We start from the raw sequence: 27,948 nt of genomic DNA, 5'->3' as shown, positions 1-27,948 counted from the left end.
AAAAACCCTGTTTTTTCCACCACGCAATCTGTGTCCACTTGTTTACTGTAACAGATCAATCTTCAATTTGTTTTTCCAGCTTTCTTCTTTTTTACATTTCCTATCTTCATACCTTTTAAAGGTGGGTACCTTTCTGAGTCTGATCGAATCAATCATTCATGCAATTTAACAGCTTTTCCAATCAATATTCTCAGATTACAATCTGCCTTCTATTCCATTAGGAATTTGCCAACTCATCTATCACAAGGCCTACACATCCAATGAGAGTGAAATAAATCAAGATTTATCTCCTCAAGGAAGTTTTTAAAATAGTACTTACTAACATAAAAAATAAGTATAAACATGATTTTTAAGATGGCCGACTGTGACGGACGCCACGGTTCCGAATAGCCGTCTTATTTCTTCTTGGAGTTTGGTGAGTTTTCTTACATCAGTGATACTTTTTTCGAACTATATGGAACTTTAAATCCTGATTGTCTGGATATCAGCCTTTAGCAGATTTTTTAGACCATTTCTACGTTAGAAAAGACACTTAGTGGTGAGATTGCTGTGAGTTTTAAATTAAACGGGTTCTCTTGATTGATACACCCGGGAGTTCACGGCTGCGATACTCTTTGGACACTGTATCTAGTTACCCGGCTTATTATGGCTAATGTGAACGCCCAACCAAAAACCGGGGGTACTACACCTAGAGTTTTGCCTGTTTTCTTTAAAAACAGTGACTTATTAGATGGTGTGAATGAAGTTTCTGTTTATGAAGTGTGTCTTGCTGCAGAGAGAGTCTGTGGTGATTCCACTATTGATGGAGCTCAGAGAATCAGGAATCTATGGCGTATCTATCCACTTGATAAGAAGTCTAGACAAAAATTACTTGTCACTGGTTTATCTATCAGAAGTCAGCAGATAGATCTTATGGACACTAACCCATACCTTCACACTAGTGAGAAGCCTACCACTAAAGTATTCATTAGTGATGTACCACTGTCTGTTGCCAACAGTGACATAAAGTCTACTTTCATAAAAAGAGGACTAAAACCAGTAACTGAAGTGAAATATGAGTGTGCGAGAGATTCTGACGGAAAGCTTACTCGTTTCAAAACGGGGAGGAGGTTTATCTTCATGGAATTACCGTTGACTCCGTTACCCAATATGGTTGAAATCGTAGGATTTCGTGCAAAAATCTACCATAAAGAGCAAAAGGAATCGAGTGACAGAAACAACATGAAAGAAAACATCAGATGTAACAAATGTTTGAAAGAGGGTCATTACGCTCGCGAGTGTCGAGAGAATCAGATTACATGTTACGATTGCTCCCTTCCAGGGCATAAGAGAGGCGACCCCCGGTGTGCTGCCTTTACGGAAGGTTCTTCCCAACCAGACGACAGTGATCATGTGGTCGTGAATGCACGCAATGCGCAGATGGCTCCCGCTTCCAAATATGCCAGCGAAGATATTTGTGATGTACAGGTAGCAGCTCCGCAAAGATCGACAGAAGAATTACCATACACACGCACCAGTAGTCTCGTTGGTGAAAGGTCAGGCACTGTCAAACAAATAACGCTTGACGAAGTCATCAAACAAGCGCGGGCCCGCAGTAACGAGAATCAACATCGAGTAAAACAGAAGAAAAAGAGAAAAAGAAGGCATTCTAAAAACACGCCAGAGAAAGAAGAATCTATTCGACTAAGTTCCGAAGAAGAATATGAAGATGCATATAACACAGCTTAAGAAACATTAAAACGATGGAATTAAGTATCTTGACAATTAATTGTCAAGGATTAAGAGAAAGGAAAAAGAGACTAAAACTTTATAAATGGGCAAAAGATAATAAAATTCAAATTCTTTTTCTTCAAGAAACTCATTTTACAAAAGAAATCATTCAGGTTCATGATAAATTTGATTGGAAAGGTCAGTCCTACCACTCAGTTGGAACTTCTAACAGTTGTGGTACTAGTATTCTAATAAATTGTCACTCAGTTGAAGTTCTTAATCATATATCCTTCCATGAAGGTCGATCAAATGCTGTTAACATATTATATGGTGGTGAGTCGCTATGGCTACTTAATATTTATGCTCCGAATATTTTGACAAGTAGAAGGATTTTTTTCAAGTCTTGTTTTGCCTTCTTAGATGACAATATCCTTCCTAGTGATTGTGTAATTTTTGGTGGCGATTTCAATACTGTTTTAAACTATACATCTGACAAAAGAGGAGGGATTTTGAAAGATTTTTCAGATGCAAAGTACCTACGAGAACAGTCTGAGTTAAGAGATTTCGTTGATATCTGGAGACTCAAACATCCCAACTCTATTGAATTTACTCATCAACTAATACGACAGTCTCCTATTGAGACTAGAATAGATTTTTTCTTAGTTTCTGATAGACTTAAGAATAATACTATCAGCTGCAATATAATAGGGAGATTTTTATCAGATCATAATCCAGTTCTTATAAAAATTGAATTCAACAAATTTAGAAAGGGCAAAGGTCTATGGAAACTCAATAACTCTTTGTTACAAGACTCTGAATACAAAAAAATAATTATTGCTTTAATAAAAGACCTTGGGGAAAATATTAATAATCAAGTAGCTGATATAAGATTACTTTGGGATTTATTCAAAAAAGATGTCAAACAAAAATCAATATATTTTTGTATAGATAAATCTAACAATATAAAATGTAAACAAGTATATTTACAACAAAGACTTGATTATCTTACCAAGCAGAAAATTATATCTACGAAACAGAATCAAGAAATTAAAGAAATACGAAGAGAACTAAATAATCTTTATGATTATAAAGTTCATGGAGCTTTTGTAAGATCCAAAATCAAGTGGTATGAAGAGGGGGAACGTAATAACAAATTTTTTCTAGGTCTTGAAAAAAGAAATTATCAACAGAAGAATTTGTTTAAAGTGGAACACAATGGTAAAGTTTTCACAAGTCAAAACGATATCTTGACTGCTGAGGTGGAATATTTCTCAGAACTTTTTTCAAAATCGGAAAATATAGATAGTAAGGATATTAATGATTATTTTGAAAATATTCACATAGAAAATTCATTAAACGAAAAACAAAAATTAATGTGTGATAGCACACTGACAATTCATGAATGTAATAAAGCTATCCAAAATTCAAAACTTGGTAAAAGTCCAGGTCCAGATGGTTTAACGTTTGAATTTTACAAATGCTTTTGGGATCATTTAAAAACTATTTTGTTAAATTTATTTAACCATTCGTTATCAGTTGGGAATTTATCAGTTAGTCAAAATAGAGCTGTTATTACACTTTTGCATAAAAAGGGACGAAAAGATTTACTATCCAACTGGAGGCCTATCAGTCTTTTAAACACTGATTACAAAATATTGGCATCAGTTTTGGCAGAGAGATTGAAACCAGTATTAAGATCATGTATTTCGTTCGATCAAAATGCCTACTTAAAAGGCCGTTTTATTGGAAACAGTATAAGACTTATTGATGATGTGATAAATTATATGACAAAACATGAAAAATCGGGGGCTATTTTATTTTTGGACCTAGAAAAGGCCTTTGATAAAGTTGATAGGAATTTTCTTTATAGAGCCCTTGAAAAATTTAATTTCGGTGATAAATTCATAAGTTATATAAAAGCCTTATATGCTGATGCAGAAAGTTGTATAATGAATTTAAATTGGCAGTCAGTTTATTTCCCTCTAACTAGAGGAGTGAGACAAGGTTGTCCAGTGTCTGCCCTGTTATTTTTAGTAGTTGTAGAATTTTTGTCAATTGATTTGAATAAGAATAATAACATTAAAGGTATTACTTTGACGAATAATGTAAATAATTCAGTTGAGATCAAGATAAGTCAATTTGCTGATGACACCACAGTATTTGTAGCGGATGAACTGTCTTTAAAAAAAGTAATGGAAAGAGTCCAAACCTTTTGCAAAGTTGCTGGACCATCGTTAAATGTTTCGAAAAGCTCAGGTTTTAGCTTTGGAAATTTTAATTGCAATTTTTTTCAAAAGATTGATTGGAAAAGTGTGTTTATAAAAACTCTAGGGGTGTATTTTAGTAAAAATATGTTTGATGCTTATGAAAAAACTTGGAAAGAAAAAGTTACAAAAATTGAAAACCAAGTATTATTGTGGAAATGCCGGTATTTAACATTTTTCGGAAAAGTTACTGTATTAAAATCTTTAATTCTTTCAAATATAACCTATTTAATGACTGTATTTCCCATGCTTGATCACATTAATAAAAAAGTTGAACAAATTATATTTAAGTTTATTTGGAAAGGGCGAGATAAAATAAAAAGAAAAACAATGATTGGTAGAACTGAAAAAGGAGGAATAAATATGCCTGATTTTGTCTCACAATGTAACGCCCTAAAAACAGTTTGGCTAAACAATCTATTTGAAAACAAGGATCACAATTTTAGATGGAAGTTCCTTCCTGAACTACACCTCAATTACTTTGGACCGAATTCACTTGTTCTTAAAATGTCTTTTGAAAAAGAATGTCAAATGCCTGAAATGAAACAACTTCCATTATTTTATCGTCAATGTATAATTGCTTGGAAAATCTGTAATAATAAACCCTCTTTTGAAAATACAGGTGAAGATATTAGGCAACAATTGTTATGGGGTAATAAAAACATTTTGTATAAAAATAAATGTTTGTTTTGGAAGCATTGGGTATGCTCAGACATTCTTGTTATTGGAGATATTATTAACAGCGATGGACTATTGGATATATTGCGTATTCATGCAAAATTAAAGAAAAAAGGAAATTATTTATGTGAATCGAAATTAATTTGGAGTTGTATACCAGAAAAATGGAAAAACATTTTGGTTAAAGAAAAACATTGCTTAAATCATTCAATTGTTAGCTACTTTCAATTGAAGGATCATGATCCTGTCATACATATAAAACAAAGTAAACATTTATCTTTTAAACTTTCTAAATTATTATACAATTATCTTGTGGATAAAAAGTTTATAACCCCAAATGTTGAACAATATTGGTCACTTTATTTCAAAGAAAATCTGATTTGGAACAATATCTGGAAAGAAAAAGTTACTTTCATTGACGAATTTCGTTTAGCTGAATTCAACTTTAAATTTTTGTATAAACTTTTGATGTCAAATGAATATTTGTTTCGATTTAAATTGGCAGAATCTCCACTTTGTCTTAAATGTAAAACTATTGACAACTATTATCACTTATTTTATGATTGCCATTATTCTAGACTCTTTTGGTTAAAATTCAGTAACTTTTGTGTTACCATCAATCTGAATATTAAAAATGTGGATATAAGTTATAAAGACATTGTGATTGGTAGACATGGTGGTAATGGACAAAACGTTATATCTTTCTTTAATGTATTAATCAATTTAGCTTCTTATACAATTTTTCAACAAAAAAGAAAATCAAATTTTAAAGACATATTTGAAATATTCATAGAAGAAATAAAATGGAGAGCAAATATAAAAAGAAGTATTTTTTGGAAAAAATGCAAAACAAAAATTGAATAGTCAATTTAGGCATTATGTTTGCTTACTATTGAACATGTATTTAAAATTCTTTCTTGCTATATTTATAAAATGTTTTTTTATGTTGAATTCTAATGTATATCATGATGTTGATTTTTTATTTTTGTTCGATGTACAGTGACGATGTAAATGAGAACATACAAATAAAAAAAAAAAAAAAAAAAACATAAAAAATAAATAAATAAAAGCATAATTTACATAACTATCATTTACATGTATACCCAAACATGTAGCAGAGATCATTTGTTTTCATACAATGCTCATATCATGTTGGAAAGAAAAAAACTTTGCATGTTACATACTAATTCTCAACTGATTTTTTTTTTACATTATACTGCCTGACTTCAGGAGGAAGACAAACAGTACATGTAGGCATATGTACTGCTCATTACAAGTGCTCATTATGAAAACAGCAATTAGTTTCTACCAAGTCTCCCATTTCAGACTAATAGAATTCATTATATCAAAATGAAATAGGCATAATTAATGTGTTTTATTATTTATTTCATAATAAATGACAGATGTAAAAATGCATTTCATATCATGCAGACATGTTCAGTCCCCAACGTGTTTTAATACATGTTTCTTGTAAAGATTCAAGCTTAAAAGTCTGAACAGGTTTAATAGAATATCATGGATCAATTGATTGTGTGGGCCTTGTGTCCATCTGAAATCGCTGGTGATTCCAATCAGCCAATGTCATGTCTCCTTTCCTTGTATCACTCAAGCCCCCCCCCCCCCACCACCAACAACAAGTATCAAATACGTCACATCAGTTCCAATTACCACTGATGCATAACCACGAAGCGTAATTTACCAATTTTTCACTCCCGTTTTGAGGCAGCAGACACGTTTCTCCAGCAACCCTAAAAATAAAGTCATCTAATTCCATTACACCAATTTACATGAATACATTTAGGAACTGCTTGTTTTTAATCTACTTTCCTTGTGTTGCATGTATCTATAATAAGTTGTGATCACCAAAATGATGCTGCGTGAAATTTGATATCCATGTGTAATAGCGGACTCCAATACAGTAGGAGTTGAACCTATCAGTGTTAAAAAGCATATTATGTGCCATGAATGTTAAAAGGATGACCAACCTGAAAAGATGTATAGCATTTCTTTTTGTTTATTAAAATAAAACCCCTGAAAATGTATACACCAATTTTCCACCAGAAATGAGTGAAACATTATGTATAAATGAGGATGAATATTTTGTATTTTTTTTACAGCAGGATGATTGATGCAATTATGCCATTTGATTCTTGTTATATGCTTTAAACATGGTACGAAAGCAACTCTCCACATGAGCATTACTGGGAAATCAATATTTTGTGGTGATGGACTGCAGCATAAGATTAGTTTGACAAAGATAGCAAAAATGAATCAATACCAAAACCACGGCATTCTATTTTGCATTAGAATCAAATGGACAAAATGGTTTTCTTCAAAACAAAAATGTAAAGAAAATATTCCACCACCAAGCACCATGATACTGAGGAAAATTTGCTTGCTTATTAAAAATACACTTAAAAGAGCATATTACTGTACATTCATTCAAAAAGGCAAATACAGTATATAGTCATAAATCATTATAGACCCAATTGCAATGCATTCCAACTAAAAGAAGATCAACAGACTGCTGACATAATAACATTTCAAATTTCTCCAATTAGAAATATTAAAACAGAAAACAAAGCAAGCAAAACAATGTCATTTCTTTAACATTTTTTGTTTATTTTATTAAAGGTTGCGTTGTTTTTGTTGTATTAATAGTTGTACATACTGAACACACAAAAAGGCAGTGAATATATGCACACAGAGTGAAAGGAAAGCTGTTATATATGAAGTTTGTATTTGGGTACAAACCGGGTATTTTTGTCACTGTGGCAAACTGTTGTTTATTGCCCCCAGAATCTGGGATGTCTACAAGCTCTGGGGTATACTTTTCATCGGGTTCCAGGGTTCGGTACCTGCAAACTGTAGGGAGAAGAGGGGGAAAATGCGGAAGGTTAGACCCTCCTATAGAACTGGGGTGAAAGATCACAAAGGGCCCGCAACTGAAACTCTTGATTTCAATTGCTCCAGGGCACTGTTTATTAGTTGACATGTAAAACCCTACATGTAGGCTACTGGTTTACTGACCAGACTTTAAATTTAAAGGATCCATGGGCATTACTTCCTGACATAGCATCTAAGTATTCTGGCAAGGTATTAATCTGCATGTGCCATTCCACACCCAAGAGAGAGATGGGAAGTAAAGGGGGCTGGGCTGAAAAGTGGCACATACCCAAAACAGTGACCATAATGGTTGGCATACACTACAATACAATACACCCAGGCAGTGGTACAAGCAGTGTATAGATATGAGACAGATACTGCACCAGTGCCCTTGATGTCAAAATGTTGCAAAACTCTATAAACTATATAGGGAGAAAATGAACGTACACCAGGATAGGAGGCAGCTTAAAAGCTTGGCTAAAGAGGTTTGTTGCTAGGCTGGGAATCAGACTAAAGGTGGTTTCAGACCGCCTCGAAGTTCGCCAGTTCCAGGTATTCTCTGATCGGGAAATTTACCCCGATCAGAAAATACCAGGTATTTTGGTAATGTGAAAGCAAACTACGCGTAATCTCCCCGAAAGAAAATACCCGCTAAATAGTAGGTACTTGGCGAAATTACGAGAACTTTCTTGGGGATTTTTCCAAGGTCGCAGGTATTTTGGCAATGTGAAAGCAAATTACGGGAACTTTTATCCCAGCGTGTCGTTGGGCGCGGCGGCGTGGGTGGCTGCTGGGCTAGTGATTTTGAATCTCCCGCCTTGCCTGCTTATCAGACCACACTGCGCATGCTCGTAACTTCGGGAACTTATCCCGAAGGATGTGTTTCGGGGCGGTGTGAATGCAGGAATAATTAACGGGTATTTTTTAGCCTTAAAAAAGTTCTCGTAATTTAACGGGGATTCTTGTGATCGAGGCGGTTTGAAACCGCCTTAAGATAATGCTTTCATCACAACTCTATGCTAGCACAGCCAGCTAAACATCCCCCTTCTTGGATACCCTTTCCCTTTTGAGGAAGTCCCTCATGTTGCTTCCCTTCCTTATTTTCATGTATTAAGAGACAATGCATGGGCCAAAAGGGCATTGCCTTCATTAACTTTTAAAATCTGGATTAAACCCTAGAGAGAAAACAGCAAGAGAGAATTAGTTCGGAGGGTAGAGAATCTCAAAAATAGGATAGATGGGGAGTGGATGGGCAGGGGTTACTGTTACAATCGGCATACATCATACACAGAAAATGTAAAGCAGAAAGGGAAGATCAAATCACCAATATATGGATGGAATTGACAAGCATTCTTAGCTTTGGAGATTGAGGAGGCAATTTACTAAAAGTAACAAAATACAATTAGTCCGAAGTAGTTTGCAAGAAGTGATAGTTGAATACATAATATATTGTGAAAACAGGGATTACAATGTATAGATCAAATCCTTGTTATGATCAGGGAAATATGCTGCAGTATTCAGAAGAGTAGATCTGGGCTCCGTAACACAAAGCATAACGATTGATCGTACATGTACACTTGATTTTTACGACTGACTGTACATTACAGTCAATGCAATCAATCGTGAAATTTTGCTCTACGATCATTGCTAAGCTTTGTGTTACGGGCTCAAGGTCATCTAATTTAGGCTGCAACTTTATCTTTCTTCAAGATAACCAGGGTAGTAGTGGCTTTTATACTGTCAAAGTTCCTATTCAAGACAACCAAGATTTCTACCTACAAAGCTCCAGACTTATGGGAGCAAGGTGAGATAAAATGAGGATATTCTCCTTTATATTTCATCCCATATTTTTATCCAGGACAAGGGATGTCTTCCCTACAGTGAGGTGCGCGTGGGTGGAAAGCTTTTAATCTAGTTACCCTGGTAACGAAGGTTTATATTATTGGAATCAAATTTGCTTTGCAAGATTTGGACAAACATTAGGGTTGAATTTAATAGTTGAATAAGCATTGTATTCTTGGTGTAACAGTAATCATAAATGGATTTTAAATTATCTGGTGAGCTAAAATAAAATATAGAAATTGTATAAAGGGACCAAAGAATGAGATGCTGCATAGCCAAGTGTGATGAAAGTACAGGAGGGGGTCATTAAGGGGAAACTGTGAATAGAAGCACCTTGCAATGTGGGATGGGAAAAGGTCAGATGAATCATTGGCTGGCAGCAAAGGGAGAGATGGAGGGTGATCAGTGGAGGGGTGGGGGGGAGGGAGGGGGGCAATTGGTAGGTGAAACTGGAAAAGAGGAGTGTATTAAAGACAAAGAAAAATAAGGTAAAGAAAGTGAAAGAAAGAAAGAACACAAATGAACAGAGAAATGAATCCATTCTTTACTAGAATTTATAAGGAAGCACAGAACACCTTATAAAATACCCTTTCTACGAATTTCCAGGGCAGAAGGAATCACAGCCCATTTTTGGATCAAAGATTGAACATTCACTTTGCGAGACACAAGGAAGAGGGACAGGGTATTAAGACTATTAAATATTGCACTGATCTGAATAAAAGGGACACTTTGAAACGTTTCTTCTATTTTCATTCAGGTTCGACACAGGAAAAGTTCAAATGAGAGTAGAGTTGGCCCACCGAGGGATAATGGATTGAATTTATCCTCCCCAAAGTACAGAGGTTGAGAAAAAGAATTGGTGATAGCATACAGTAATGGATCAGAGAGTCTGGGTCAGGTGAACTAATAAAATGAAGCAATACCATTGGTGGATCCAGGCGGGGGTGCACAGGGACGCATGCCTCCTTTATATTTTGAGATTCACCCATGGATTGAATATACACAATCTGAGGAAATTGTCATCTGCTCCCCTCTATTTCCAAAATTGGTATTTGCATCCTCTATATTACAAAATACTGGATCTGCCACTGAAATTCTTTGGTGTGATGCAGGTTGATACAGGGTTTGGGAAGAGGAAGGGGAGGGGGTGGGGGCAATTTGGTCACAATACCAGTATATTTCAGGGGTAGTGTTTAATAACAAGAACATTGCCAAATTTATAAATTTTACTGTATTTTCATGGCGCAAATTGCACAAAAGTGACATGACAAGAGATGCCTGTGTTTATCATATACATGTATAAAGAATTATAAATGTACAGTGAAAGATGGGTAAGAAAGAGTGAATCAATAAAAAAAAATTATTAATAGTTTTCAAATAAATGCTTGATTGACTGAATTTTTCTAAAGTACAAAGATCCATGCTTCTTTTCATGGACATTTAGAATCTGAGGAAAAAATATCATGCCTACGTCCAATAGTCTTAAAGAAAATGATTATCTGATTCTCATGACAGGAATGGACAGAAATGTCACATGTCCAAACAAAACAGCAGTTTCAGAAAAAAATATAATAGTAGAACCAATTGTGGCAAACCAATTCACAATCATATTTTTGTATCAGCTGTATAAATAACAGACCAATATCAAACCTATTCATAATTTCAGAAACACAATGGATTTTCAGCTTATAAATCAAACCTATGCACGGGTCTAGTGGACGCAAATCATGCATAATCATCGGTTACACTCCATTAGCGAGCGGAGAATAAAGAACAAACTCCGTAGCAAAAAGTGGCGTTTAAGCTGTCCATTTCACGCACGATGTGTCAATGGTAAATACTGGGCTTCAAGCTTCATACACCTCAAAAATATTCCTCATATATCTACAAGAGGCGATTTCATAAGAGCATTCAGTGTTATCATATGAATGGGACATATTGCCAGGGTAAATACCGGATGAATAGCGTTTCGATGTGGAAGACGTCTTGAGTTTTAAAACTTACATCAGGAAATTTGCTCGCTGTGTTTGGCAAAGGCAAACAAAGAAATGCAATATTGTGTCGGAAAGTAAATACTCCAAATCTGAAGAAAAAAATCTTTCTTTCTCTCTCTCTCTAACCACTTTGAATCAGTGATGCAGCTGTGTGACAATCTGGAGGCAATACTTCAACAAATAATTTTTTTGTTTTTTGTTCCAAAAGATATATTGGCAATTTTGCAAAGTGTTCCATTAAGTTTATGGAATACATAAGAAATGTGACTTTGACATTCTATCCAAATTATGCATAATTTCTATTTTGATCAAGTTATGTTTCATCTTCTCAAACCATTTTTATTTACCTCCTAATTCTTTTGGGGCCTTGAGCACTCTACAGAATGGACTGAGACTTTATAGGTAACAAGTTTTATGAATTTACAGAATGATTATGTTATTGCTTTCTGCAAAATCTTCTGTTTTCTGTAAAATTAGGTTTTTTTTTAACAGTGTACATGTACGTATTGGTTTTTTATATCTCATGTTCAATTCTCTTTTAGAATGTATCAACCCATTCCTGCTAATTCAACTTGGATTGGTGATCTACATGTATCACACATTTTCACCAATGCATTAGATTCAAAGAAATGTGCTCACATACAATTCAATTCATCAACAACCCAACAAGATAGCCTGATATTTCAAAGCTTGCAAAATGAAGGATATTCCATTATTCCTTCCCTGGAATGCCTCAAACAATACAATAATGACCTTTCTAGCTACTTTAGTATTCATTAATCATAAAGATATTGTATAACTGAAAATAAGGACTGCCATACTGTGGTCTCTGATGAACTTGACCAATGCGAGGCCGTGTGTGGGTACGTGTAAGAGTCAAGGATAATTGAAGGCGATACACAGGTATCAAGATTAGTTTAATGAGTACATGTACACGTACTTGTAGTTCACTGAATATATTAATGAAAGGGATGATGTCACAAACAATTAAGATTAACTAAAAATGTAATTAACCAAGGTTAACCAAAGGCACTGCTCATCGTCACGATCCTACTACACTTTTTTTTTTTTTTAGAAATATACAAACTTTTTTTCCTCAAATAGCTGTCAATAAGGTTAGGATGAAAAATACTGAATTTTTTGAGCAACTTATGAAAATTAGTATTTTGTATATTCTTTTGTACACAAATTCCTGAAAAATGCAGTATATTTTTTTCACTGACAGGTGATTATTACATGAGCTGTAACCCTTGTCATTGTTTTCTCAAATTTAGTACCAAAGATGTTCAAGACTTGCAAGAAAAAACCTCATTAATTAGTGTGTCGTGATATACAATAGAGGGGGTTGGCCATTTGCACAGCAATATTTCATGCAGGGGGGGTCACACTGACCCTTCCCCCCCCCCAATCTCTAGTTGGTTTAGGGTCAAAGTCACCAGTTAAAGTTAAATTGCTATATAAACTGTTCATATATTTTACAAAGGGGCACACTTGAATTCTCACTCCAATGTTTTTGAGGGCAATTCCACAGGTTGGGACAAATCTGTAACGTGAGTAACCGACACATTCCAAAGATTTGCCAGGAGCATAATAGAATTTCCCAAGTTTTTATTTTATACAAAGGATAGTCAGACTGTGTACTTTGTTGTGATACGGAGATGTTTAGTTCCTATCAATAATAATGGAGTTACAGCTCCAAGTATGAGTCAAGGTGTCTCCAAATGTAACGTGAGTAACCGTGGAATAGCCCTTGAAGGAATCTGAATTTCATTTTTCTCTGCTCATTAAGTTTTTATAATTTTCATCAGAATTCTCTCTTAGTAATCAATTATTTTTTTTTATTTAATATGGACTATAATTGTTCTCTTTTACTGTTTATGTATTTATTTTGTTCCCTTTTTTTTAATTTTTACTCTCATTCATTCTTTTTGAGTGGAGGGAGGGGGCTTTTTACATGCACTCTGTACTTCACATTTAATCATTTTATTCACTGACATCAAATGAATATTCCTTAATACCATTTTTCATGAATTCAGATATATGTATGTTTTTCCTCTGGCCAGTGCAGACCCTCTGTCCTGGCTAGTCTGCCGGCACAGACCCCGATTGGAACTTTGATCAACAAGCGTGCCTCCATGCAAAGACTAGCAAATAAAAAACTTGCTGTTCCATTACAGGAAGGACTTTTTCAGTACACAAGGCATGAGTAGGCTGCACATTCAGACCCTTAACTCTCGAGTGAATGGTTTGCCCAGCAGACTATGTCCTGGCGGTCATGAGTTCAACAAGCCTATTCTGGTTTCCATAAATAATCACTGGGGATCAACCAAGTTTCACAGTTATGGAATTCTGCTGCAATCCGAAACCCTCTGTAGGTTTTAACACTGAACGACCATGCTGCCACAACAGCATGGAAGCATGACTCACAGTCTCTTTGGAAACAACAAGTTAACCCTTTGTATGCTGTTGCTTCTAATCGGCCAATATGCAACTGGTTTTAAAACAAATGTTCAGTAAATACCCACTCTATGAATCAACATCCACTTCCCCCCAAGTATTACAGGTTAATAACAAGCATGCAAATCACAGAGAACTTTATGCATACATGTAAATTAATCTTGATTCCTCCCTTTCGAGAACACCTACATGTACATGCCATGTAGGGGTGGGTAGGCCTACATGTACATGCTAAGTACTCTTTAACAAAAAGAGATTGAATTTTGGGACAGAATAAAACCTTTAAGAGACACATTTTCTTGATATTCTTGAAAAATTAACATTTTCATCCATATCATAAGTTAATAATTTGTAATAATTTGCCAACAGAAGAGAAACTTTTTAATTGGGAGGGGGGGGGCACCATACATATTTGTATTCTGTATAGATTTAAATATTTCATATCACACCCTATAGAGTTAACTGAAATCTACGAAGCCCCCCCCCCCCCAGATCCCACCTCCATCTTTTCTTTGTATTATATAATAAACAAGGTGTCAAGTGTAATCTTTTACACCACAAGGTCACCTCTTTCTATAGTACCTAGAATACCTCACCAGCTGACCAAGTTTTTCATCAACCTTGGTTGTCTATACAACACATGCTGGGATTCTAGGTGTCAACTTTCACAGCTTCCAGCATCAACCAAAGGCAACAGAGATGCGACTGTGCGCACACTCTCCGAGCAGCAGTGTATCTGTAGATCCTACAGAACTACGTTGAACTTGAACTACATGTTTGTGTGTACAGTACACCAAGTAGTGTAAAGCAGAATTCAAATTTGAAAATGCTGTGCACAATTAGTCTCCACAACAGCAATGAGTTGGTAATCTACATGTACGCCAATTCCCAGCCTTGAGCAAAGCCTAAGAAATGCCTACATGTAAGGTGCAGAGACAAGAATGTACATTATTTAAACCTATCATATTTATAATTATATGTTCATATTTATGTTGAGAAGTCATTCCACTTCAATGTAGAGGTAGCACTACCCATCCACCTTTCACTTTTTTGTCAGTACATAGGTCATCGTGTACTGCTTTACAAGTTCCTTTCAATGACAAATTTGTTATGTTTCAGTCAAATAATCTTCAATAGGAATCAAAATTCCTTTTGAAAGTGAAATAACACACAAGCCTGAAAGGTAGCCTAAGTTGCAATATTAGTGCAATAGAAATCCTGATAATCATAGGCTGAAAGCCATTGAACTGTGATTTAAGTAATTATACCATCAATGTCAATCTCACTTAACCTACAGCGTACCCTAACCACTATTTATACATGTATCATGACAGGATTTAAGCGCTTTAATGGAACAATAAGGGTTAATAAAGCTCTAACCACACGCACAAAACAACATTGGCTCCGATACAGATTACCGGCTTTCAACGATGCATGTCGGTCAAAACAACCTAGTCGCTTTCAGCATTTGATATTGTCACTTCATACTAGTGATCTAGTAAATATTATGCCTTGTCATGATTTTGTTTGCATGTTGGTATGCTAAACAGGTATCATTTGGCATGGTAAACAGGTATTTACGATATCAATATCATGGTTTTCCCTTTTAAGAATAGTAATTATTGATTTGTGAATGTAAAGCAAAATTCCGCTATCAAAAGTTGATTTATTTGGGCCCCTGATCACATGCATATGCAGGTTGATGATATTAATAACGTGCCAAATCCACTCTGCTCAAGGCGCAATGACTAGCACATCAATGATGTGGAGCTCATCCGGCATCTCGCAACGAAATTTAACACAATTTTAATTTCAGCCCAGTTGACACTGTAGTGAATTATATTGGTGACATAAATTGAGGATATAGCATTGAAATTGATGAAGAAATGACATAGAAGTATTTTTGTTATCTATGAATAAATTTCATATAAATTAAGCATAAATAACTTTCTAGTCAAAATTTCTTAACTCTGTGTAGAACCTTGGTGAACCTCATGTAGGTCTCAGATGGAACAAAAATAATCAAAATCAATGAACAAATAAATAAGTAATTTTTGGGGAGTTTTGAAAATATATGAATAAATTAGCATATTTAATGAATTTCAAAATTCTGTGTTGAAATTTTGTATCACCACCTCGAGCTAACATACTAAGCAAACAAAATTAAAATTGATCAACAAATGAAGAAGGAAAAACATTTTTTGTGATTTATAAATAAATTTTGCATAAATAAAATACATAATTTTCCAGACAAAATTTCAAAGTTTTTTGTACAAGTATGGTGAACCTCATGAAGTTATATCAGATGGAAGAAAAAAAATCAAAATCTGTCAACAAATAAAGAAGAGGCATTTTCTGTGATTTATGAATAAATTTCGCATAAATTAGCATAAATGATTTTCTACTGAAAATTTCAAAATTCTGTGTAAAAGTATGGTGAACCTCATGAAGGTATATCAGATGGAAGAAAAAAATCAAAATCGATCAACAAATAGAGAAGCATTTTATGTGAATTTTTAAAAATTAGCATTAAATTAATTTTGCATAAATTAGCATAAAAATTGTTCTGGTCAAAATTTTAAAATTCTGTGTAGAAGTTTGGTGAACCTCATGAAGCTCTACAAGATGGAAGCAAAAAATTCAAAACAGGTCAACAAATAAAGAAGCATTTTTTGTGAATTTTGAAAACTGCGCATAAATAAGCATATTTAATGAATTTCAAAATTCTGTGTAGTAGTTTTGAATCCCCCACCTAGTGCTATCATATAAAGCAAACAGAATTGAAATCGGACTTGAAATGGTGAAGAAGTAGCATTTTGAAATTGTGGACGGACGACAGACGACGGACGCACAATTTTTAAAAGCATGTGGTTATTGGTAAGGTTTAATATTGGTATGACTATTGTGTCTACAAATATAAGAGAGCTACAGAAAAAAAAGTTCTGAATTGCAGCAATTTGTAGGTAATAATGGTCCATTATGCTTTTAACACCCTCAACCCATCCATAATCAATATTCACAAACATTCATTGTGATATTATTCCTTTGTCCAAAAATCCAATCTCATTGCCACCCTCTTTGTTCTCCCTCATACATACTAATGTACATTACAATATGTGCAATGCTAAAGCAGCTGTGTCAATATACAATGCTCAAATACATCAATGCTTGACAATAATGTTATTCTATTGTTGTATGACATGCGGCCAGACAGTATGTGAGCCCAAGATAATTGTTTCATCAAAGCTGCAACAAATAATCCGAGTAGGATGGATTTGGGCACTTTGGGGAAGCCCTTGAAACGCAATATGTTGTAGCTTCAGTGTGATTGTTGACATGGATGCGATCGGACTATGCAAAATAAAGAAAATCAAATATGCTATGATTTTTATAAATTTTTATCAAAATTTCAAATTACTTCATTCATATAAAGAATTTGAGTTTTATTCTTATCACATACTAATAATTTGTTATTTGTTAATTTGTTTTACTGTTTGCATTACCATGTGCTGAACAAAAACTTTAATGCATGAATATCAATACTGCTAAGGATCATATTAATAATTTTTCATAATTTCTTTGTCTTTGTCTTTTGATAAATGTTGATAGTATTCACTACATGTTGTAGGGTCATTATCAAACAACATCAGACTCTATAGTACAGAAATATATACATTTAGGACAAAATCTCATCTGATTTTCTTCAAATGCATGTACAAAAAATACAAGTGTGAAGTTGAAAAACAAGACAGTTGTATGAAAGAATAAATTTAAAAGGGGGGACTTTAACTTTTCTTTTCATAGAAAGAGAAATATGCTTATCTCTCGCTCACATCTTGACGACCACATCACGGAGGTCCATTAATGGGGAATTAGATAAATTTGTGCCTCGGGCAGAACATTTCTACTGGATAGGAAATTGAGAATGCCGTTGACTTGAAGGAAGGAGGCTGAGGTTTCGGGGAAATTTGGATAAAAACCAGTAACGATATTGTACATAATAGAAATACCCAAAGGCACATGGAAAGAGCATCTGTCATATTGGTTAGAGTTTCATCAGTAATCTTGATTATATTTTGCCTGTTTGTCTTTATGAAAATGGCTTTATGATGTCAGTGCCGATGTAGTATCTATTTCGGTTAGAGGTATGTGGTCACAAATTGACATTAGCACTTGTTTGAGATATGAATGTCTAGTATCATAAATGTTCTTCAAACAGTACATTTATTATACTTCATTTATTCATGGTCCTCTAAATGTTGGATTTCATTTTTCTGATATCCATGTAATAAATCTTTATTGTCAAAGGACTTAATAAAAAATTGTTCTCAATAATCAAATGCTCAAACTAATGTTGTAACCCGCAAGTGAAAACCCGAACCGTACCGTCCCGTATAATCCAATAATTTGCAAGCGGGACCCGCTGACCCGTCGGGTTTTAACCCGCAAGTCAATTTATCTTTGAAAAATGAAAAACATTATTTCTGCAATCCCCACACTATACACGCTCAAATCAGGAAAATATATGTCTACTACTACCTAGCCTAGAGTGAATTTACTTACAATTTGCAAATTCGCCTTTTATTCCGGAGAGAAAATGTTTTTTGGGTGACTTTGTACCACGAAATGGGTCCGCTCTGATCTCGAAATTGAAAGCATTACGCAATTAACGCCTCGGATCGGAGCTAGCGAGCCGCAGCTCAGCGCGCTAGCTAGCCCAGGCTGCCCAGCAAGGATCGGCAGACGGCAATGTTGTTTTTCAGTCCAGGTCGGTCGACAATGCATGCGACTCACAACAATCATAATTACAATATTCAATTCCATGGGACCTCGTCTATAAAGTAATCAAAATTGCAATAAATACCTGGATAATGATACAGTCAATTTTTTCTTCTCGTTTATCTCTATATTATTTCCTTCTGTTTTTGTATTTCATTCGATAATATGGCCGCTAAAACTCGATGTTCAGTTTCCCGTCGCCCGCGTTATGAAATTTGGCCCGCGTTTGAAAATCAAATTCTGAAAATAAACTATTTGGATATCTAGATTCAAAACTGATTTAAAACATTAATATAAGCTTTTCAGTAAGACAATTACTTGTATATCTTGTAAATACCTGCAAATCTTTTCTTTCTTTCTTTTTTGTGAATGGAATGACGCTGCATGCTCAACCATACCTCGAGGGATGTTCGTGCAGGCTCCACTCAACAACCGTAGAAGTGGTGGAGCCTGCACGAACATCGCTCGAGGTATGGTTGAGCTACCTCAATAAATCCCAAAGTCTAGTAAACTCGCGTTGGTGAGTTATCATATGGCCTAGTACTCATCCAAAATAACTTATCTTAGTTGCTAATTATAACTTAAAAATCATTTGTTTTATTTTTCCAGGGGATGAGTTAAATATCAGACAAAAAATCATCAAAGCTCAATCTGTTACAAGGCCGACGGGAGACTCACCCACGTACGCATTGGCGCTTGTGCTAGCTAGTCTGAGCTCTGTCTCTCTGCCAGAGCTCTGGGGGACAATTCGCTCTGTAAAGGCCTCAATGATGGTGATTTTCTGCTTCAGACAGAGTTTATATTTCGGGTATATTTTTCAAAACTGCCAATGAAGTTTGATGATTTCTTCATTTTCATGTATATTTAAGTTATTAATGAGTTCATTCTCACCAAATTTAGACTCCCCCATAGAGAAATACAATTTTCGTGGAGATCTGCGTTTTCAAAGAACTTCAGGAAAAGTAAGGGTATGTGGGCCTTTATGACATGGCCAAGTACTGGAATTAGATGGAGTAAAATTTAGATATTAAATTCATTTATATCAAGTTCAACTCACAGTCTCACCCACACAAACACACCCACATCCAAGATTCTAGGCATGAAAAAAAACTTTAAAAATCATACAATATTAAACAACAAGTAATAATTAATTTAATAAGTGAACAGGTATTCCTCAAAATACAAAAACGTAGCATTTGAAAAGAGCCCCTGAAATATTGCAAAAAAATGAAAATGGAGCCCCCCCAAAAAAAAAATGATTAATTTTTCCCTGGCTTCAAGTTCCACAGAATAAAGTGCGTTAAAAGGTTACAAAAGGTCAAACTTTCATCTTCTGAAAAATAATGAATAATGAAATCGGTTCCTCATTATGAGCTGGAAAAATGGGATGGGAAACTCACATCGAGTTTCATTGGCCCATGCGGTTGCTTTTGACTGCGCTGCATGCACGCACTGGCGCTGGCCTTTGAAAGAGAGCAACTCGATGTATTTATCATGTTGAACTGTCTCAGACTCAGTCCTGTTCACTATTCACAAGACAAAAATACGCTGGCATTTTTAAAAGGAAATATCTACGTCTCTAAAAGAATCTGCCACGTAAGAAGCACATGATCTTAACTCAATTTTCACTGTGAATGTTTTTATTATGCGTCGTTTATTCTCCCTTTTTTTTGCATGACGGTCTGCGGGTTTGAGAATGAACTCGGCCCGGCCCGCAACCCGCGATCGGAGGCATACCGGCAGGTTAACCCGTACCGCAACGGGTGCGGGTTACAACATTAGCTCAAACATTCTGTTTGTCTAAGTTTACTCAAATTTTTCATTGAAGCTATTCTTTTATTTTTTTCCTTACAATTAAACTTGTTCCGTGGGTTTCGTTCTCATTTGAAACCTATAAGTATTGAATAATGTTTACGTTGACCAGTCATGAATTTTATACCAATAATGTTGTTAAAAGTGAAGTTTTTAAAGGAAATGGATGAAAGACGGGTTTCCATGTCCCATAAATTACATTTTGTAAACGACCCATAGAAACACATGCTGATTTCCATGGATTGTCAAGGAAGTTTTCTGTCTATGATGATGTCCCTGTTTGATCTACATAAAGCATGATCTAATAATAAGCTCACTTTTAAACAAACATTTTCTATGACTGTCAAACTCTTCCTATATGTAGGCAGTAGGATCAATCAACAGAGCATGCAATGAAAAGAGAAACATTGAAAAATGAATAAAGAGAAGTTTCATAAAGAGAATTGTCCAGCATTTCTCACTGACTACCGTTTAAGCAACCCCAAAATCCATGCATCTGATTGGCTGTAAAAAAAAAACCTTTTCAGTGAAAATTGCACTGACAAGTGCATCAAAGCTCTCCAGGTTGAAACGTCTCCTGCCATCAACAACAGATCCACTTCTTTACCATCTCATTAACTACACCTTTACCCTGAACACCTGAAATAGAGCGAGTCTGATAACATGCAAAAATCTAGTTCTTTCATTGAATAAAAAGAAATAATAGCATCAGATTTACCATTATCATTCCAACACCAACTACACCATGCAGAGCAACTTGATGAAATGATTCACATTCAAAGAGTAACTTTGTTATACTGAAAATGATGAAGATACCTCCTAGGGAAATTGTAAACAAAATTACACCAAAAAAAATACAATAATGGCCCCATCTTTTGAAATATTGCAATAGATTATTTAAGAGAAATTCAGGTTGCAATTGATCTAAATTTGGTAGTTACGAGACAATTTTGGATTAATGGTTCTGGCCAACACTGCAATCAATGATGCATCAATAATATCAGAAAGGAATTTCAAACCTTTTTTCCGGGGAGGGGGATTACCCGCAGGCACAGACCCATATCTCTAAACAACGAATAGTCTAGGATATTTCTAACTTGCTGTGCTTAAAACCAAATGCCACTGAACCCCTTTATCAAGATTAAAAATACAACCATTTTAAAGCAGCAATCTAAAGGTTGTACTGCAAACTACATGTACGGTTCTTTTTTAGATGCTGCAGATCTATTTCTAAATGGAAAGAGGGAAGGAGTCATCCATGTACATGTATCGCCTAAACTATATGAGGAAGAGTCAGACAAGGCAATTAGAGAATTTATGAAATTAGTTATGCTGCTGAGATTAGGTTAGCAATGGTGTGCTGATGCTGATGTTCATGCAGTTAGTAGAGCCATCTTGCATTCTGCAGCATCCTAGATCAACAGGGTTACCTTCGGATTCAAAGTCCCTGTCGGTGTCAATGATGTCAAAAGTCTTTGATTCTGAGAAAGCAGGACTGAAAGGTTCCTCCAGTGGCTCTTCGGTAACACCTTCTACCAGATCCCCTTCATCATAGGTCTCCTCTTCCTGGTAGCCTTCTGCATCATCCTCATCAGTTTCTCCTACAGGAGCATCCACTTCAACAGCTTCATGAGGAATCTCTAATTCCTCAGCACTACTTGAGGCATCCTCTAGGACTTCTTCCTGCACCTCACCTGGTGCATCTATTTCAGCATCTTCCGCTCTTATCCCTGCTTCCTCAATTTGCATCTCGTGTTGTTGGCCACCTTCAGATTGACCAACATCTAGTTGGCCACTTTCTGGATGACCCTCTGCTTGTATATCCTCTTGAGGTTCATTTGGTTGTTCCTTGACTTCACCTTGACCAGAACCCTCATCTTGGACTGGCTCCTGAGGTTCCGGAAGAGGTTCTATATTTTCTAGACTATCCTGTTCTATAGCATCCTTATCACTGTCTGCTTTGACAGTGGACAATTGATGAAGAGTGTGAATAAGAGTGGTCAAAGGGAGAGCAAAGCAAAGTTACCAAGTTAGAAAGAACAAAGGCTCATAAAGTAAGAAAGAAAACAAGACCTCAAGAGACAGTTGGTGCAATGAGGGCTACTTTAACAGTAACACAATACAAAGGTCTATCTATACAGTATAAATGTAGGACTCATGCAAGTTCTAGCATGCAGATAGTGGGTTTAGAAATTTATCCTGGTCAAGTTTAGTAACACAATTTTGATTGTACTTTGGGGTGAGATATGCTAAGAACTATTGAAGAAAACCCAAAATGAAAATAAACTTGCCTGACGCTAGATATAACCATGGGTTAATGAAACACCCAGCATTCCAAAACATCCTACATGTATTAACTACTGAAATACTCTTGTTCTGGAAAAACACACATTGAAAGATTAGGTATAAATTGCTACTTCCTACAATAACAAATGTTTGACGGTCTCTCAACATTTCTTCATAGAAACGTTGGCATTGTCTCCTATGTAAATGATCAATTCAAGAGCTACAAAATGCATTGAGATAAAGAATGGTCTAATACCTTTTTTATCCATTTAGTTATTTCTACTTTAAATTCAGGCAATAAAATTCTGTTCCTTACAAATTCAAGTTGCATTTTACCATTCTATAGCTGATAGTTTCTTTCTTTACACAGACATACCTGTTCTTGAAGGTGCATTTGCGTTGCTGTCCACTGTGAGGTTGGCATTTAGTTCCGGATTGGCGTTGATTTCAGCATTGGCATTCACTTCCATCATGGCGGTTCTTTCTGTGGCATTGTCCGAATCACCTACTATGCGACTGTTGTCCAAGACGCCCTCTGAAGTCTGAGGTCCATCGCTAATATTTACACCTGTGGAGGGGTCAAAAGAAAGACATGGTTAATAGACTGAAAGTACAGATGGAAGAAGATACCATTTACAAAGAGGCAAATTAAGAACTATGATATTCAGTACATGTCAGTATTGAACGTAGTCCCATGGCAGCACAGATCATTCTATCCGCAGAGAAGATTCTGCTCAGGATCTTGAGCCAAGACGAAATACTCATGGTCATAACATCTGTCTAATGAAGGCAAGATGTACATGGGTAGTTTTTGCACCGATATTGGGCTCGTCAAAGAGCATGCACAGTCTGTCTGAGGAAGGTCTATGATGTCAGCTGCGAAACATGAAATGACACTGAGGGCTTTCAATAAGCCAGGAAGATCTAAGGAATAACAATTTTTTTATTAATAATAACAGTTTCGTCATGTACCGTCATCGTGTCCCCTTGAAGGCTGCAGATGGGGTGAAAACTTGCTCTGGCTAGTATGACTAGAAATGAGGAGGGGATATGTGGAAATCATGGAGTATTTATTATTCACTTGTGTATTATTTTAATCCTTTTTTTTAATAATGGTTGATATACACAAAATTGATGTTAATTTTTTAAGTAATTGGTACCGGTATTGGAACATATATATGTACTGTAGATGCAGCAGCATCAGTAAATCGCAGTGTCCTCAATATTAACATAGGACTGCATTATCAATCAGTATCATTATAATTGCTGTCATCATCATATCAATACCATCATCATCATTATAATACTAATCAAATTATTTCCATTACAGTATCATTGTAATCACCTTCACCATGGTGATCATTGCACATTACCATCATCATCATCACCATCACTTTCCATTTCATTGAAACATTTATCCATGATGCACACAACCATCATTAGTCGTATTCAACTACCCTTCATTTTCATTTTTTTTTCAGTTTGTTATCAACAAAATCTTTCAATTGTCATCTACACTGTAAAGTAACCCATACATGATCCAGAGTATACACATTTGAAGCAACACAAACTGCAGTTGTGTCTGTAATTTTGTCCTCAATTTTAATTTCTAAGGCCATATCTCAAGGCGATTCATCAAGATCAATCGGCACTCGTTTATTATCTTAAAGAGTAATTCAAAGAGCTCTATTTGAGTTATTCGGGACTGGTCAACAAATTAAGCCAAGTACAGTTCAATAGACTAATGCTGAGAAAATATTGACCATTCCCAGCCTCTCATGTCTTCAAGCAGACTGCTAAAACAGAAAATACCAATAATCTTGAAGGGTGCACATTTAATGTATATACTGTACATGTAGGCCTAGATACCTTTTGTGTACAGTATTAACACAACCATACAGTATACAATGTGAGACATTTGTAATATTTTTAAGAAATACATTTGTACAAGATAGCCTGTAAGGTGCACCCGGTAGGACCTTTATGTGGTAATATTCATGAACATGTATGGATAAGTGTACGCCCTACAAATTTGACCTGAATTTGAATGTAAAAACATCTTGCAAGTTTTTACTATTGAGATACAGGCTTGTAATTGTCGAGATCAGTCAGATGAATAGAGCAAAGTTATGAAGAGCAAAAAGAAATTTATTAAATAATATTTTCAATTCAGCACCTGAGTCAACATGTACATGTACGAGTAAGCAAGTACAATGTATTAGATATAGAATTGTATCCCCCCCCCCCTCCCCTGAGCATAACCATTTCAATAAAGTCCTGAAGAACTCCTGATATGAATCTTTATTTTAGAGTTTGAAATACATGTAGCAGGCGAACATCATTATGCACACCTATCATCCATGTACATACATGTACATGTACCTGTATACTCGCATGCATCTACACTTTCATGCAAGAAAGGGCAACATTAAGCTTCCGAGGCAGACAAGAAGGAATCTATTTTTGGAAAGCTAGCCCGGATGAGTCAGTTGCTAACGAGACAGGGGAGTGGAGTGCCCAGGGTGTAGCGTGTTACACTACCCGGCTAAACTCTCAGCTCACAAAATTATGCCAAGGAAAATTCAATCACAGTTTCTTGTTCAGATTTTCAGAAATAAGAGGTAAATGGGGAGTTTTAATTGGTGATATTTGATCATGATCCAGAGTTTTGGATATAAGTTTCTCTTGAGCACCTTGATTTAACAAAAAAAATTGGTTTACTCTGAAAACATGCAGGAAAGTACAGTACATAATTTGTATATTAAAAGGGTTCTTTACAAAAATAGTTGCATTCAAAATTATTAACTTTTGGAAATTTTAATGAGAAATGTGTGTGTAAGTTGCAGTTCTTGCATGATGCTACATGTAGCTGCATTAATGATAAACCCTAGTGTATTTTTCTGCAGGAGTCCTTCAGAATATGTGTATCATGCTTCACTGTAATGAAGGAAAGCGAGGTTTATTTGCATTCCTCAGAATTTCAGAACATGCTGCATGATAATAGTATGCATGTTTGTTGTGCAGACAGATAGCAATCTAATCTTTGATTTATGGTCACTACATGTATGCATCATTAATCCTATACAACATTGATACTGCCTATCCTTGCTTTGGAAGGTCAGAAACAGCAAATAGTACATGAACTTCAAACATATGGGTATGTTCAAATTGAAACCTGCATGTACAATGTATTTGGGAATTGTGTCCACAATAAAAATTGCAAGCTATTTTCTTATGAAAGCTATCTTCATTCTAATAGTCAACCATCCTTAAAATGTCAACCAACATGAAAGACATCACCAGTGCTGGACATCACACATATTATTCACCTAAAAACAAACTCCATCAATTAGCAAGTGTTGGCTGAAAAAAAAATATTGATCGAAAATGAACTTGGGATATACATGTACATACATGTAGGCCTAGTATAAAAAGGTATTAAAGACTACATGTACATGTACATGTGATTTCTAGGATTTCAACATTTTTTGTGATCAGCATGGGAAACTCTGAGGTCATTATCAGAAAATCATCTTTTGTATTCTTAAATAATCCTTTAATTTCTATACAAGGTCTGTGAATCAGACATAATTTCACCAATGAATAAACAAACTTATAACAAAACCATTCGCAATGTGAATAACAACTCCAGAATAATCATAATTCATACTCACAGCCACACACATTGTATTCCTAATGTGATGAAATCCACACTGTTCGACTTTGGCAAATCATCGTTAGGGAAAATTACTGACAAGCCATTATCATACGACACTCATTACCTATTCTAAGAGCTGTAGAATTATACTATGCTCCATTTCTTGGACCTTGACACTGTATCCAACCCCTAATCATATCATATCAGTTCATCATGCGAGGTAGTCTACAACTCATCTTGAGCTCTCTCTCTCTCAGATATATGAATCACATTTTTAGCTCATATTTACAATAGATCCCTGCATGCTTCACCGCCATATGAACTGGAAACTCGATTGTTTGAAACTCCATGTTCACTTTCGGGGTTCAGTAAAAAATCTATGACTGATGTACAATGTATGTAGGGAGGGAGATCAAGCAACTCATGTACATGTATATCAAATGCAATGTTTGTAAATAAAATACAGCATTTTAATAGGCAGGCTGTACCCCTACATGTGAATGGGAATTACTTTCATTTTTTATTTATTAAAATTACCATTTCATTATAAAATTTGAGAAATCTGATATCCATTAACCAGTATATTATTTTAAATCACAGACCTGCATAAAATATGGATGTCCGACCCCGTGTTTGTGGGACCTTCATGAAATTTTCTGTCTCTGATTTCTTGTTTTTTTGACAGTCTGTGATACTCTCAAAGGACTATGACTTGCGCAGTTAAAACTTGAGAAAAATAGGGGTCGGATGTACAAAAAGGTAGAATATTTTATGGAATAGCCATAAAGAGGTTTGTCAGTCTACATGTACATGCACATGTACAATCAGAAGTATTAGTGTAGAGTTTACTACATATTAAAACAAAACTAGACAGACACATCATTTCTTGTCAATTGAGACGTTTGTCAGAGGTTTACAGCCCTGCCTAATGTGACATTCTTCAAATACTCCCTCATGGTTCGGTTACATGTAAATGTGGAGTTTCCCCCAATGAGGCCAGTAGTCTACCAGCACAAACCCTTTGAAACTTTAAAATGACCCTGACACTGAGCTACATACATACAATGTACACTTAATATGCAGTCAAGAGTCATGACTAGAACCAACATACCCATGCAACAGAAAGGAGTTGTGATGAATTTTTAATCACCCACACCTTTGTAATTGTTTTATTATTTTTAATACAATAATTATAAAAGCTCTAAATGCATACGTAACTGCGAGTTAAAAAGGTGAATATTCTTGCCTACAAAATGGGAGTACAGAAACTATAGTCTCGTACAGGCAGTGTACATGTAGCTTGGTAAATGGTGATGGAGGAGCTCTTGATGGCTCGGCTCAGTGGTACATGTAGATCAATTTTCTTTTAGGAAGCGGGTATTGGGGTTTGAAAACCAAGTCTATGACATGGTGCACATTTGCATGGTACATGTACGTACTGTAATGTCCAGAGCAAAGTCTCTTGAATAGGATGTAAAACTTTTGGTCTTCATAGACTAATTTATTATCAAGCATACATATATACATTTTTTTGCTGTATACATATAGAAATCAATAATAAAGTATTCCAATTCCAATGTAG

The 27,948-nt window shown here is 35.3% G+C and overlaps 1 protein-coding gene across 1 annotated transcript in view; it reads right to left on the bottom strand.

The window, feature by feature from the left end:
* Positions 1 to 27,948, bottom strand: part of LOC121413268 (titin homolog) — an 87,801-nt gene that overhangs the window by 40,600 nt on the left and 19,253 nt on the right. Inside the window, exons 2-4 of the mRNA XM_041606028.1 lie at positions 23,085 to 23,276; positions 21,853 to 22,377; positions 7,407 to 7,517 (exon numbers count right to left, since the gene is read on the bottom strand). Of these exons, the coding sequence (XP_041461962.1) occupies positions 7,407 to 7,517; positions 21,853 to 22,377; positions 23,085 to 23,276 (828 nt within the window). The remainder of the gene's footprint in view (positions 1 to 7,406; positions 7,518 to 21,852; positions 22,378 to 23,084; positions 23,277 to 27,948) is intronic.

Source organism: Lytechinus variegatus, chromosome 4, assembly GCF_018143015.1.
Source record: "Lytechinus variegatus isolate NC3 chromosome 4, Lvar_3.0, whole genome shotgun sequence".
Classification (NCBI taxonomy): Eukaryota; Metazoa; Echinodermata; class Echinoidea; order Temnopleuroida; family Toxopneustidae; genus Lytechinus; species Lytechinus variegatus.
The sequence above is the reverse complement of the archived record's forward strand: the minus strand, read 5'-3'. Positions and strand labels throughout refer to the sequence as shown.